Source organism: Populus alba, chromosome 16 (genome assembly GCF_005239225.2).
Source record: "Populus alba chromosome 16, ASM523922v2, whole genome shotgun sequence".
In the NCBI taxonomy this organism is placed as follows: Eukaryota; Viridiplantae; Streptophyta; class Magnoliopsida; order Malpighiales; family Salicaceae; genus Populus; species Populus alba.
In genome coordinates this window covers 1,898,306-1,913,825 of record NC_133299.1, presented here as the reverse complement: position 1 = coordinate 1,913,825, position 15,520 = coordinate 1,898,306, and the positions used below count along the sequence as shown (strand labels likewise).

Sequence of the window (15,520 nt, the reverse complement as noted above, 5' to 3'; positions counted from 1 at the left end):
AAAGAAGCTGAGATCATAGTAGTAATTTTAATCCTGGTTATAAGACACGATCTGGTTTAATACTAGGTTGCGAGTTGGGTTTAAAATTAGATCATGAGTTGGATGAGTTAAAATCAAAATGAGGGGCGGGGAATAAGATTTCAGTTTCTCATTTTATTTCACATTTTCCCAACTTGAAAATGCATTTTAAAAGGTTCCAAAGCTACCGCATTGCCAAAAGCAAAAGCAAGTAAACCAATAATGGGCCTGGAGCTTGGTTGATAACTGTTTAACTACCAAGTAAACATAAGGGAAAGAAGAAAAAAAATCAATGGAACTCGTTAATAAGAATTTTATGTGGTGAAATACAGACCACAAGCCATGGTACACATGGCTTTATCATCATAACCACTCAAACAGGCCTATAAGGATCTGACACGTGTCAAGTTCCCATTTAGATTCATAGATTTCGTTGGATGAGATTGAATCTCCTGTCAACCAATTAGAAATCACGTGTCCTATCCATGTTCTTCTAGTCTCTGCTTCCCCCGCTTGAAAGCTCATTGCTTTCCACCACCATTGCCACTTCAAAGCAAGAACCTTTCTCCAAGAAAAAATGGCTGCGGAGATGGCTTTAGTAAAACCCATCTCCAAATTTAGCTCCACACCGAAATTTGGGAACCCAAGAAGTTTCTCATACCCCAAATTCAGTACCATCAAGATGTCAGCTACTACACAAACAACAAGTCCAAAGCCAAAGAAGAAAGGTAACAAAGGTGAAATCAAAGAGACCCTTTTGGCACCTAGGTTCTACACCACTGATTTTGATGAAATGGAGACCCTTTTCAATACTGAGATTAACAAGAACTTGAACCAGTCTGAGTTTGAAGCACTTCTGCAAGAATTCAAGACCGACTACAACCAGACTCACTTTGTGAGAAACAAGGAGTTCAAGGAAGCAGCTGACAAGATGCAAGGACCATTGAGACAGATTTTTGTTGAGTTCTTGGAGAGGTCTTGCACTGCTGAGTTCTCTGGCTTCCTTCTCTACAAAGAGCTTGGAAGGAGACTCAAGGTATTCCTCTAAGATCACTTTAAGTTCTTGCTTGTTTTCTTGTGTTTAGTGAAATTTAATTCCTTATTTTCTATCATTAACTAACTATTCTTAACAATTGATGTTGTAGAAAACCAATCCAGTGGTAGCAGAGATTTTCTCCCTCATGTCCAGGGATGAAGCCAGGCATGCTGGGTGTGTGAAAATATTGGCCTTCTTTTTCTCACATGTGAATCACTTTTCAAGAATGATTGAACCTTTGTATATACAATTGACTTTTTTTGGTGTTGCATGCAGATTTTTGAACAAGGGTTTGTCTGATTTCAATCTGGCCTTGGACTTGGGGTTCCTAACAAAGGCTAGGAAATACACATTTTTCAAGCCAAAGTTCATTTTCTATGCTACATATTTGTCTGAGAAAATTGGGTACTGGAGATACATAACAATTTACAGACATCTCCAGGAAAATCCTGACTACCAGTGTTATCCCATTTTCAAGTACTTTGAGAACTGGTGCCAGGATGAGAACAGACATGGTGATTTCTTCTCTGCATTGATGAAAGCACAGCCTCAATTCCTCAACGATTGGAAGGCAAAGCTGTGGTCACGTTTCTTCTGCCTATCGGTAACTTTCTTACACCAGATGCATTTTCACACCATATTTAGATTATCTGTAATGTTTCTGTAAATGCTTATGTGTGTACAATGAACCATTGGTCACTAGATATTCTTGAAAAATTCTATCCAAATACAATCAGGCAATCCCATCTAGTGTGCCTACAATTGTTTTAAGTTTAATAATTGGTTGCTTGTTAACCATTCAACCAAAGTACTGGCCTTGAAACTTAAGACTAATGCAAGGATTATCTCGTGTCTATTTCCTCTCTTCTTACATCTTAGAGAATTGATTTTGCAGGTATATGTGACAATGTACCTTAACGATTGCCAGCGAACTGCTTTCTATGAAGGCATTGGGCTCAATACCAAAGAATTTGACATGCATGTGATTATTGAGGTGAGGCTAATGGTTTTACCTGTCTGCTTTGCACATGGTTCTAATCTAAGTATTTTTTGTCATCTACTTCTATATCCATACTGAATTATTGATCATATGCAATCTTCCTTCGAATGGTATCCTATCGCTTCGCTTGGTTCCCTCATACCCCAATGTTATGTTTCATTTGATGCAATGTTAATTCTCCTTTTGCTTGCCTAGATGACCTTGAGAAGGGGATAACGAATTTATAGCCTAGACTAATGGATATACACTTCTGACTCTTAACGTCCTAGATTTTCAATAATCATTGCATTGTTTCGCATTATACAGACAAACCGCACAACAGCTAGAATCTTTCCAGCTGTGCTGGATGTTGAGAACCCGGAGTTCAAGAGGAAGTTGGACAGAATGGTGGAAATTAACCAGAAGCTGATAGCTGTTAGTGAGAGCCAAGACAATTCCTTTGTCAAGAACTTCAAGAGAATTCCCCTTATTGCAGCATTAGCTTCTGAGCTCTTGGCTGCATATCTAATGCCACCAATCGAGTCTGGATCTGTTGATTTCGCAGAGTTTGAACCGCAACTTGTTTACTAATAAGTTTTGTCTTAGTTTCATTTACCCCCTTTCATCCCCAGCTTTGGTGGTCTTGATGCACTATGGCTAGATTTACAGTATGTAACTGAGGAAACATTCATATAAATGGTGTCCTTTCGTAATGTAAATTAACATAATTTTAGCCCCTTTGAGACCACCTCCATTTCTCCTTTCACACCATGATGCTGAGCAGATATGTGTTGCAAAACTTGTAATACACGAAGTTTGCAAGCGAATTGAGTACTAGATTCCACTAACGGAGGAATAATACTAAACAACCGAAGGTGGATTTTGTGCTTGTGACTTGGAATGACCGATTACAAGTGATATTTTGGAACCATTTTCTAAGGGCAAGGAAACATCAGTTCAAAGTTATTAAAAACCTGTCCGTGTTAATCCAAAACAATATAATTTTAATTTTTTAAAAAAATTAAAATTATATTTTTAAATTAAAAAAAAAAAACTATGTTTTGTTCGAAAGGATTAAATCACACTTATTTAACTCTTGTATAATTTAAAAACTCTCTTCTTGATTAATTTAAAAACTTGCTCATAGGTCTCCCGGTTAACCTACGGACCTGTTCTCAATAACAATCATTAAACTTATTTGATAATTATTATCCGTATTTGTCTAGAACATCCATTTTATTTGCCATATCTCAAGCTGCAGTGAGTTAATGTCCAAGTCGCAGAAAGAAGCAAAAAAACTACTGCTGAACAGTGTTAATGCCATTTATCAACTTTTGAAATTAAAGGTTCAAAATAGTTCACGGTGAATAAACCTTATGTTGTGACTGGCAAGTTAGAGAGAAGACAGCAATGGAGCAGATATTTCACAGACAAAAGCAGCAGATATTTCACATATAATGAAATGTAGTTACACTGAATTCCTTCAGTGCGACTTTCTTCGAATTTACATGCATTCCCCCCCTTCAACTGAAAAGTTCAGGGGCTCGCAGGTGAGATCATACACAATTTTAGCTGAAAAGTTCAGGGGCGTTTCTTCATTCTGTTTTGCCCTTCAACTTTTCTTTCTCATCTTGTTTTTGTGGACGAAATAGCAACTTAAATGTCCATACTGCCAGCAGAGTTCCCTCTATTGGGGCAAGCCAATATACGAGTATATGCTCCTTGGTTATATGATCTCCACGGGCATAAGCCCATCCCATCACCTACAGAGTTTAAAAAGGTTCAGGTCATCTCTATCCAACCTTCTTGAAGCTAAACAAACTTAAGATACATGCATTATGTTGTAACTAGAAGATGAGAACATGACTTACAGAGGCTGGGTTCATACAACCACCCGTTAGATCAGAGCCAAGTATGTGAAGAGATAACTTCGAGACACTTGAGATCCAAGTCTTCATGAAGAAACTTCCAGGGATCTTTCTTGCAAGCCCAAGAGAGATAGTAACAATTGCAAATGTCAGCAATCCTTCTGTGAGAGCTCCTTTATGGATGTCAACAGTCAAACGTGGTCCAAGTCCTATCTCAGGAAACGTATCAATAAAGAGCCTAACCCCAGTGATAGATCCAATTACCTAGAGAAAGGATTCCAATCAAAAGACATTATATTCCAAATAAGATGTCTTGAAGACCTTCAAATCAGAAATTTGATCAAGAAAACCAGATAAATAAATGATAGATTAGTGCTTGTTTGAAGTGTGGTAAAGGTTGCGTTTCAGAGTGCTTTTAACTTGGAAATGCATCAAAATAATGTTTTTTTTATATTTTTAAATTTATTTTTAACATCAACACATCAAAAAACATAAAAAACAAAATTCAAAAAATAGTGAAATAGCGGCTCAACCGCAACGCCAAAAAAACTTAAAAAATAACAAGCAAAGAATTTCCAGTAAAACAATCAAGTTACTTCTGTAGAGCACTGTTGCTAAATGCTCAGACCAGTGGTAACTGATATCGGGTTTTTCTTGTCCAGTCCATATTTGTCTTCTCAGCCACAACATCTCCACGTTTGCTTAAGCAAACACTGTTCTACAAAAATGCATGCACCGTCGCCTTAAACAGGGCACAATGGCAGGGTAAGAGTGGTTTGCTTAATGCTCACGTGAATTAACTAAATGCAGAATCTTCTAAAGGCATCAATTCATTTCTTTTCCAAACGGATGGTAAGTTGCTAGGAGCCAAAGAAATGCATCTTTGGTGATTGATCACACCCAAATCCCGTGCTTTCACCAATCATTCAAGAGCCACAAACATTATGCTTTCTTTAAAATTGAAAATCAGCACCCAGATCAGACCAATTTGAGATGATAATGATAATAGTTATAATATTAGAATTTAGAAATACCGAGACAAAATGCAGCGAAGGGGTAAACATTTCACTGGTCATATGTCACCAAAATCAAGATCCCACTAGCATCCAAACACAATTTCAGCTATCTCATTCAAATAATACACCAACCCATTCAAGGAGCAGGATAACAGCTTTAATGAATTACCCAACCCAACAATCTCATGTGCAAATAAAATATCAAGATCAATACTTTGTCAGTGTTGTTACCGTATATTCAACAGGAGAGTAAATATCATATCCTTTATTGAAAAAGTCATGAAAAGCAATGCGAACCAGCCATCACAAATTCTGCTCATAAGTTAATCAAAATACAAACTTGCTTAACAAAACCCCAATTTGAGTTCATGTTGGTTGGCACAATGTTCTTCCCAATAGTATATTATTGACCTTTCTTTTTTAAAATAAATCACAGGCCAAAAAATATTGCAGTAATTGTTTAAGCTGAACCCATTATTTGAAACCAAACACAATAAAATATACAAACTACAATACAACCCATTTTCCTCGCATTTCAAGCAAACGAAACAAACCCAATTCACATCTAGATGAAACAAAACTAAGTCACACCTTACAGGGAGAGAAAATCTAACCTGAGCAGGGATTCTAGCCCCAATGGTGAAGAGAAACTGACTGAAATCCCCAGAAATAGCAGAAGACAAAATAGTAAGAGGATTATAAGTCCCTCCTTTAGTAACCTTACCCAAGAACGCAAAAAGAAACATGTTCACAATTGACAAAGAGTTCTTCAAAAATTCACCTCTTGAATCATGCCCCATTCCCAAAACCTTGAACACAAAAATCTTTATCAAAGAACCTGACCATACCCACATAAGAGAAACTACAAAATCTGACAGAATTAAACGAGTCTTGGAAACCATTTTAAAAAAAGATTGAGACTTTGAGGTGGGTTTTCGTTTTTGGAGATGGGTTCTCAAGGTTTTTTATCTGGATAATTGTGTTATGCATGCATGGCTATGGAAATTGCTCGGGCAATTTCTTGGGCGTTAATTGTGGTTGACCAGGTTCCTTCCTAGTGGTTAATCTTCGTTGTCTTTCTTTGTCATGTATCAATATCATATTATTAATCAAGACAATGACAAGGCCCGTTGATTTTTTGGGGGGAATGAGATGATAAGCCCATTGATTTTTTAGGGTTTCTAATTCAATGGATCATGTGTTTAATTTGACTAGTCTAAAGATAATCTAATTTTCTGATTTCTTTGAATGTCTTTCTTTGACGGTCAAGAAATAGTTTTTAAATTAGGCATATAAAAATTAAGCTAATGTTTTTATAAATTAAAACTATATAAATAAAGTAAAAAACTTGTTTATCATTTTATTTTTCAAAAATAAAAAACTATACTGACAAAATGTTTTAAAATCAAATTATTGATTTTCATGTATTAAAAAAATATAATTAAAGTTATTTTAATTCGTTAATATTAAAAATAAATTATTATGTAAACTCTTAAATAATTTAAATTTCATCATTATTGCGAGCTACATGTATTTTTTTTAAAAATATAGTAGTGATTATTTTTTGAAATATTTTTTGGTTAAAAATTGTATTAAAATAATATTTTATTTATTTAAAAAAAATTAATATCAGTATATATATCTGATGAGTCTGAAGATACGTCTGTTTTACAAAGACTGAAAAAATTGGAAGCAAGAAAGTTTTATTAGAAAGTAACCGAGAAAGAAAAGGTTTCATACTATAAAAGAGATAGGTGCTTTGCTATATAGATAGGTGGTCCATCCCCTCATCTTTCAGTCTTCACACCACTTTACACTTTGGTTGTTAAACTTTTTTTTCTTTTCAATTTCATCATAGAAAGTCTTGTTGGCATGGTCATGTGTGATATGATATGCTTTGATTTGATTTGCATGATTCGCATGTCCCTTATTTCATATAATTTTTTGGTATTAAATTAAATATTAATTTTATAAAATGAAATTTTAGGTTATTGTTAAAAAAAATTGAAAAAAACAAGGACTAAATTTAACAAAAAAAACAAAGTTGTTTTTAAGTTTCACTATTCAAAAGGCATATAAAATTTTAATTTGATACCTTGAGTTTTAAGATATTATGACTTAATATCCTCTCAAATTATATATATATATATATATATATTTGAACAGTGAGTTGCAAATCCCTACATGGAAAGGAGAAAGCATTATTTGATAGACAGCTGCTGTTATAAACGAATCACTCCCAATCATATGTTTAAAAATATGATTATGATTTTTTTTTAAGTATTTTTTATTTTAAAATATATTAAAATAATATTTTTTAAAAAAAATTATTTTTGATATCAGTATACATTAAAATAATCTGAAAATATTAAAAAAATATTAATTTAAAATAAAACAAATTAAATTTTTTTTTAAAAAAAAAAACAGGACTAATATTTCTTGCAAAACCACAAGGATAGTGGCTAGCTGATGCAGGAGAAGCAAGTCCCAACAATAATAGTTTTTAATTAAAAATATATATTTATATATTTTTAATAGTAGTATATTAAAAATCATTAAAAAACATATAAAAAATCATTAATTTAATATTTTTAATTGAAAATCAATTTAAAAATACATTGAAAAGCAGAAGATATCGTACTTCATCTTGTTTTTTCATTTTGTGTTGTTACTATTTATAGATTCTCGGAGTCGCATCCTGGATCTTGAAGCAAAAGGATAAATGCAATGAATGAGCATGAGGTGACAGTAATGGAGTTGTGGTGACGTTTTTGTACGAAATTGAAGGGTCCTAAGTCCCATTTCGTGGTTAGGTTCGGAGGTTGCAAGAGCACCTCTTCCAATTAATTGCATTTTCAATTACACTAAATAGAGAAATAAAATCACATTCCAATAAAAATATAAAATTGAAATCAGCTCTAATTGCCTGAATCATAGCTGTTAAACTTACTTGAAAAGACTTAGAATTGAAGCTTGATTCTATCGAGATTTTAATTGAATTAGATAATAATTAATAATTGAAAGGTGGATTGATGTTGTTTAAAAATATGGATTAACAAACAGATTGATCTAGAACCAGTTAATTTAGAGTTTAAAATAATTTAAGAAGAATAAAAAAAAAAACATTGCTAATATTAAAAAACATGGATTTGATTTATCCATCCGAGCTTAATCTAATCAAAATTTAACAATTAATTTGTTAATTTTTTTTTTGAAAAATGGTTTTTATTAAAAAAATATTATTTTAATTATTTTTAAAAAAATAATTAATCTGGATTGAATAAATCAATTCTTTCAATCTATGATAAATAGGATAGCTTTTACAGTCATGTTATTATTATATTAAAACCAATGCTTGTATCTTGAGATTAAATTATTTATTTGATCCAATTAAAGATAAAATCATCCAAAAGGAGGAGACTTAAATATCATTTAAACACTCGACCAAATTTAGTGGAATGGTTGAATAATTAATGTGCCTTCCAAGCAAACTTAGCCCAAGATGATGATGATTAACGATAATTCTCATCATCCAAAGCATCAACATTTTAAAAAAAAAAAAAAAAATGAGTGGAAACTAAGGTAAAGCTTTTGAGTATTTGCTAGAAACCCACTATGTAAAGATTAAATAAAAAGTTAAATATCTTTTTTTTATATCTAAAATGGCATTTGATTACTTATTTTAAAAAATAAATTAATAGGTGGGTTTTAGAAAAAAAAGTATAGTATAAAACCCCAAACCAAAATAAACCAAAATGAAATGGTGAAATTGATGCTGTTAATCTACCAAAAAGATTAATCATGATAACTTTTTAATATTTTTTTAAGTTCTTTTCCAGTTAAATTATCGTTTTTAAATAAAAAAAAATAGGATATTTTATTTAAAAAATAAGTTTCTATTAAATTCTTCATTTTTTATTTTTTTTTTGGATGGCGACTGTATTCTACAATACCTCACATAGGATTTACACAACCATCTTGGAATTTTACACGTGGCTTGATTTGAGCATGAATTTGGAATGCATGACAAGGTTTGATGGCATATTTTATCCCTAAACTATTAGGGTTATGGCAAAATAAGATCTTGATTATCAACTTGATTTATCATATCCTTAAAACTATTATTTATTAAGAAAATTAAGGTTTTTCATTGAATTTGATAATTAATTTTAATAATCAAACTTTAACCATTACTCTTAATGTTATAAACAACATCGTTTTAAAATAATTAATTTTTTTGTACAGGTGAAAACAATTTAAAAAAAAATACTAAAAGCAATTATTTAGGATGCATGCATCATTTAATATTCTCTATTTAACAATTAGAGTAGGGAAATAAATATCATCAATTTTAAAATGGAAATCCTAGATAATATATAGTTCAATTTTTTTTTTAATTTGTAAGAAAATTAAATTGTTTTAAAATGACATTATTTTATAGCATTTAGATGTTCAAACAAAGTTAACCTATTAGTTTTAACGGTTAAGTTTTACAGCATGTCAAATAAATAATAATTTAAGAATATAATAAATTATGTTTAGTATTGTGATGTAAGGTATTTAAAAATAAATCAAAATAATTTTATTTTTGAAATTAAAAAATTAAAATTATAAAAAATAAAAAAAAATAATTTAATATTTTTTCAAAACAAATATACTTTCAAACAATAATAAATAACAAAGGTTATCAACAAATATTAAATAATTCAAGTCTTATTTACTTACCTACCCCTTCCCAAACACCATTCACATTTCATGTCTCGAGAATGCATGTCCTTTCACCTAAAATAGATAATTTTTTTAAATTTAAATAATTGATTTTGGAGGACATACCAGAAAGAGAGAGGAGCACACTGTAGATGAAGCTGGCACTGCTGCTAACGGCTAGTCTGGGACGATGACAGTCTAACGGTCACATACTCGTACCACCCTCACAAGAGACTCGGCAGCTGAGGCTGAAAACAATTCAAATTAAAATAAATAAATTATTATTATTATTATTATATTTTCAAATGTGGGACCCGCACTCGACAAGTTACCTAACCTCGAATTTCAAAAAAGGTCCTCTTTAATTTCGGCTTTTACACGTTATGTGACTGAATTGCCCATTCTTTGCCTTTTAAACTACTTGTTCTGCCATTCTGTTTGAAACATTTTTTTATGAAGCATTTTTTAAAACTATAGTTAATAAAAATAAAAATAAAAAACTTACCATCAACGCATTCCAATAAGCTTGAAAAAGGATTTTAGTCAAACAAAGCATGGCGCTAAATTCTTTCTAGCTACCAACAAATATTTATTTCAGTATTATTAAATTTCATATATTAAAAATATTCAAATCTAGATATTGTACAACTTTTATAATCAATGAAAGCTTCTTTTTTTTTTCCTCGTAAATAACAATAAAAACCATTATTTTTATGCTTTACAAATATTCTTTCTAGCTTTGATGATTATTTATGATTTCAGTTGTGTTTTGAATCCTAAATAACCATAAAAAACATTATTTTTTATGTTTTTTGTGTGGCTAATTATCGGGATTAATTACGCAGATAAATGAATCTAAAAAGAAAATATTCAAAAGCATAACATTTTTTTTCAACTCATTTCAATTCCATCAAACCCATGAGCTAATATTTTCAACAATTTACTCAAGTAATTATGGAGGAAGAAATTAATTATTAGTCACGATAATAATTATCTCTTTTGTGGGAGGCTATATATGTGATTCAATTTTTCCATTCACACCAAGAAAATATAAATAAAATCAAAACTACGAATCTAGTAGTAATGTTAGATTTTACCTCTCTCAGTCTCCACTCGCAGATTAAAACATTTTATAACACGCGCGGGCTCTGCCGGTATTTCTCCTCAAAAAGCGAACCACACACGGAAACCAGAGCGTGGGATTGAATCTCCATCTAACGTCTGTATATCCTCTGTATCTTGTCTAGCGACACGTTATTACAAATAATTAAATTTTCAAAACAAATTGTTTATATTTTTGTATTTCTTTTCACCAATCAATCATTGGTTCCAAGGGGAGATCTTTCTCTCACTGTACTTAAACATAAAGTACCCCAGCCTCTCTCTTTCTCTCTTGAAGAAGAAGGACAAGGAGAAGAAGAAGATAAGGTAAATTACCCATCTGGGTTTGCTGTTTTTTGGACTTTAATCGATTCCTTTTCTTCTTGAAGCTTGATTGATTCGTTGGTTTCTGAAGTGAATATGATTAGTTTTAGATAATTCTTGTTGATCAGACAGTTGTATAAAAAAATATGCTAGACGCGCACAATTGGGTGAAATTTAAAGTTTTGTTCTTTATTTGGTTAGTAACTTGATTCTTTACTTCTTTGCTAATTTTTCTTTTCATAAATTGATTGCTTTCTTGTAATGTGAGAGATTCTTTGGAGAGTAATGAGGGTTTTGGGTTCTGTTTAGTTGATTTTCTGACATGGGTTTTTGTTGTTTTGTTTTGTTTTGCATTTATAAGGTTGTTTTCTTTGGGTTATATCCAATGCTTGACTTTTAAAGTTGAAGGTTTCAGTTTTTATGCATTTTGTTTGATTTGGCTAAGGGGGTAAGTTCTTGATGGAGTTGTGGATGGTCGTTTTTTTTAGGGTTTAGGGTTTTCATCGAATGGGTTCATTTTGCTTCAGTTCTGAGTTTTTTCTTGTTTAGGGGTTTTCCTTTCCCTGAATGGATTCAACACTTCAACTCATAATTGATGTAGTTGCTCTATTGTTTGATGCAAATCTTTAAACTTGGCCATTATTTTCGAAGTTCATAAGAAGATCAAGGTGTGGGAAAGCACTTTTGTGCAATTGTTAGATTTTGGGGGGATGATTGTTTTGAAAGCACAGTCCATGCATGTACAGATTATAGATGATTAGGATTAGCTTATGTAGGATAGAGTTTTATGGGTTTGTAATTTATTGCAGCCGGTTATTTGAACCGTTGGCTTTTGTAGATTCAAATAGGAATCGAGGAGCTATGGTTGAAACCTTCTTTTCTTTTTAGATTTCTTTGTGTCTCTTAATTAAGCTAAGAGTGCAATTATTGGTTATCTGGGTTCTTTTTGCGCTGCTTTGAAAATTGAAAAGGTGGTGATAAATCATGGGCTTCCAAACAGGTCTCCAAGAAACTGGGTTACTGGAAGTTGTTGAATTGTAGGAGCTCTGAATCCTAATTCTTTGATGTATAGGCCTGCAAGTGGGAATATGAGTTTCATATTTTAAACAGGCACACCTTTTATGGACTTAGTTTTTTGCCACAATAGGAACCCTGAGACTTTAAACAATGCAAGTTATTAGAAATTCAGGGCGTTCAAAAGGGTCTGCAGACTTTAAACAATGCAAGTTATTAGAAATTCAGGGCGTTCAAAAGGGTCTGCAGTTTTCCATGACTTAGAAAATTTTTAGACACATGTTCACAACTTGTTTCTCGCATTTTCATGGACGTGTAGCAGCTCTGAAACCTAATTCTTTGACATGTAGGTCCACAACTGTGATAGGAGTTATATTTTCATGGAAGTATTGTTTCTTCCATGATATGAACTTTCAAAGTTTAGACCATGTAGGTAGTTGGTGCGTTGTTGGGCCTGTAAGTACTCACTGTGGTACTTTCAAATGTCTGAAAGAGTACTCTTTTTTTGGCAAGCAAAAAGTTATTGAATGGTGCCTTGGTTTGCATCTAAGGATCACATGTTCAGTTTTCTGGAATTAATTAGGCTCACCACATGGATCTGAGTTTAGGAGCTCACTATCGAAGTGCTAAATGTCATTGCTACAGGTTTTATTTTTGTGTGTGAGCACATATGCACACCCTTGGTCTTTGATTCTTCTTCCATGGAAATAAATGCGAAGACTGAACTGCATTTGGTTTTTTTTTTTTTTCAGAAAATTACCTGTGATGATTTTATTTACAGGTCATATCCGATTCGTTACTGTCAGCAGCAAATTTGGATAAGATTGTCATCTTTGAAATTTTGATTTCATACAAGCAAGAGCCACAAGCATCCCTTTTAAACGGCCATGGTAAATCTATCTTTACTAATGCTACCCCCTCACCCACCCAAACCAACACTCGCCTCACTCTTTTTTTCCATGGTTTTGTAGAAAGTAAATTGTGCTTGATAAGATAAAAAGTACTGTTTCCCTTTTTTTTAAAGAAATACACCTGTAAAAGATAGGGTCATGATAACAATAAAACCAGAAAAAAGCATAGCTGTTTGTGAAGGTGAGTTAACTATTTTTGAAGAATTAACGAAGTAGAAATATTTGCTATGATGCCTTAGATTGCTGATGGATCATGGATGGTGGAAACATGTGGTTGCTTTGAATTTTGATGAGCACTTGGCAATTTCTAGGTTAATGAAAATAGTTGTTTGCATTGAGTCAGTCCGTGAAGCTTCTCTAAACCCTTTAAGATAGTTATATTGTTTTTCCTCTACCTTACTGTTTTGTATTTTTTTTCTTAAAAGGCAACCAATGAAAATCTTCCACCCAATGTAATTAAACAACTTGCAAAGGAACTGAAGAATCTTGATGAATCACCACCTGAAGGAATTCAAGTAGGAGTAAATGATGATGATTTTTCAATCATATATGCTGATATTGAAGGCCCAGGCATGAAACGTTTCCCTTCAAATTTACTTTCTTTAAGATATTCTTGGGGTTTATAATCAAGTTTAATTTTGGCCTTGCAGCTGGGACACCATATGAAAATGGCGTTTTCCGCATGAAGCTGTTACTATCTCATGATTTTCCACACTCTCCTCCTAAAGGTTTGTGGATTCACATTGTTTGTTTGACTTAAAAAAAAAATTGATATGCAATTATTTCAATTCAAGGGGTTACTTCCTGTAGTGTAGAGGAAACTCAGGGATGCCTTTCTTCATGTTGCATTCCAGATTTAATTTCTTGAGCTATTTTCTTTTGTCAGCTTGTGAATCCTTTAAACATTTATGTAATAGGTTACTTCCTGACTAGGATTTTCCATCCCAATATTGCTTCGAATGGTGAGATTTGTGTTAATACGCTTAAAAAGGACTGGAATCCAAGTCTTGGGTTACGCCATGTTCTCACTGTAAGTTCCATTGGCACTGTTATGGGGTCTGCTTTGTCCAGTTTCATTTTCACCTCTTATTGGGTTTTATTGATATTCAAAGCTTGGTGATATCAGGTAGTGAGGTGTTTATTAATTGAACCATTTCCAGAGTCAGCTTTGAATGAACAGGCTGGCAAGATGCTCCTCGAAAATTATGAAGAGTATGCCAGACATGCCAGGTGAGCCATCCCTCCACCTAGACTTTCATGTGGTGGCTGATGGAAGCAGGAGAACCTTATTCAATTAATCAAATATCATGGCATTTATTAATGCTTAGGACAGACCTGACAGTGGATCTAGTTATATAAATAAGGCAGGTGCCGTGGGACCCTTGGAAGTATTCAGAGCATTATGAAGATGACAACTTCTGAAACTCCTAGTTCACATGCTATTTCAAAAATGTATCCCGTGGTTTTGCACTAATGTGGAAATGATCAATAAGTACATATTTCTTCATTAAATTTCATTAGACTGGTCACACAAACAAAGAAACTTTGGAATATGTTTTAGAATTTGAAAGAAAATGCATTATGCTAAATGTAAAAGAAACCTTTTTATTTTCTATGGCACACTGCTTATAGTTTTTCATTGCGACATGTCAAGATTAGAAAGTGTCCGAGTCACATGGGTTCCATATTGGAATGAAAACTATATTGTTACTGGCTAACATGTGTTTGCTAACTTGTTTTCAGGATATATACTGGTATCCATGCGAAGCCGAAACCTAAGTTCAAGACTGGAGCCATTTCAGAATCAACTACGGCTCTGAATGTTGACCAAAGCATTGGTGACCAAAAGAGTGTAGCTGTTGGTGCTGTCGTACCGTTGCAATCCCCACTGGCCCCTTGTACAACAGCGAGCAAAGGAGGAAATAGTCAGGATCAGCCAGCTGCTGCAGGTCCAACGCACGAGACAGGAATGAGTGGATCTGTGGCTGCAGCAACACCCGGTACCCTGAAAAAAGATGCTGGACTTACAAAAGTTCAGGCAGGCAAGAAGAAAATGGATGCAAGAAAAAAGAGCTTAAAGAGATTATGATGTCAAACTGCCATGATGGATATGTGGCCAGCTTCTGCTGTTTATTGATGAACGGGCCCAAAGGAGTATATGATGGTGTGAGAAATATTTTCTTTGAGGGGACAAGTGATGGATTTTAATCAACTTGATCTCTTTGTTTGACTTGCATTATGATCTCTTTCTATGTGATTGAACACTTCAATGCACCCCTTGAAGAATCCGGGTGTGCTAAGAAATTGCCAAGACCTCTATTTGATTTTTCTTTTTCCTTTTCTTTTGGTATGGTGTACAGTTAATTTTGAACCTGTGTATGTAAAAGTAAACAGTTCATTTGCAGAGGGGCTGCTTGGTAGATACCGCTTTGCACACAGCCAAAGAGAAATGAGCAAACAGAGTGGAAATCGTTGCAATTACAAGTTATGAATCTACACGGGAATTACGAATGGCTCATGGAAACGATTCGATCTCCAGAAGATTT

At 33.1% G+C, this 15,520-nt stretch overlaps 3 protein-coding genes across 6 annotated transcripts; 2 read left to right on the top strand and 1 right to left on the bottom strand.

Moving 5' to 3' along the window:
• Window positions 1-498: 498 nt before the first annotated feature.
• LOC118033159 (magnesium-protoporphyrin IX monomethyl ester [oxidative] cyclase, chloroplastic) lies at window positions 499-2,781 on the top strand. 2 transcript variants are annotated; one of them, XM_035038036.2, is made up of 5 exons: window positions 502-1,054; window positions 1,164-1,228; window positions 1,331-1,658; window positions 1,950-2,048; window positions 2,361-2,781. In XM_035038036.2, the coding sequence occupies exons 1-5, from the start codon at window positions 596-598 to the stop codon at window positions 2,622-2,624; spliced, it is 1,215 nt and encodes a 404-aa protein (XP_034893927.1). In that variant the 5' UTR covers window positions 502-595; the 3' UTR covers window positions 2,625-2,781. The 2 variants fall into 2 exon arrangements, with proteins under 2 accessions (XP_034893926.1, XP_034893927.1); XM_035038035.2 differs by having other exon boundaries at window positions 499-1,054; window positions 1,164-1,658.
• Window positions 2,782-3,455: 674 nt separating this feature from the next.
• On the bottom strand, window positions 3,456-6,118 carry LOC118033156 (probable aquaporin SIP2-1). The gene is made up of 3 exons (XM_035038032.2): window positions 5,532-6,118; window positions 3,905-4,165; window positions 3,456-3,796 (listed from the first exon to the last, which is right to left on the bottom strand). Exons 1-3 carry the CDS (start codon window positions 5,817-5,819, stop codon window positions 3,629-3,631), a joined length of 717 nt encoding a protein of 238 aa, XP_034893923.1. The 5' UTR covers window positions 5,820-6,118; the 3' UTR covers window positions 3,456-3,628.
• A 4,775-nt stretch (window positions 6,119-10,893) lies between these two features.
• LOC118033154 (ubiquitin-conjugating enzyme E2 22) lies at window positions 10,894-15,378 on the top strand. 3 transcript variants are annotated; one of them, XM_035038029.2, is made up of 7 exons: window positions 10,894-11,052; window positions 12,845-12,953; window positions 13,400-13,544; window positions 13,625-13,702; window positions 13,892-14,004; window positions 14,101-14,204; window positions 14,718-15,378. In XM_035038029.2, the coding sequence occupies exons 2-7, from the start codon at window positions 12,951-12,953 to the stop codon at window positions 15,061-15,063; spliced, it is 789 nt and encodes a 262-aa protein (XP_034893920.1). In that variant the 5' UTR covers window positions 10,894-11,052; window positions 12,845-12,950; the 3' UTR covers window positions 15,064-15,378. The 3 variants fall into 3 exon arrangements, with proteins under 3 accessions (XP_034893920.1, XP_073261311.1, XP_034893921.1); XM_073405210.1 differs by lacking the exon at window positions 10,894-11,052 and adding an exon at window positions 11,082-11,245; XM_035038030.2 differs by lacking the exon at window positions 10,894-11,052 and adding an exon at window positions 11,316-11,497.
• Window positions 15,379-15,520: the final 142 nt, after the last annotated feature.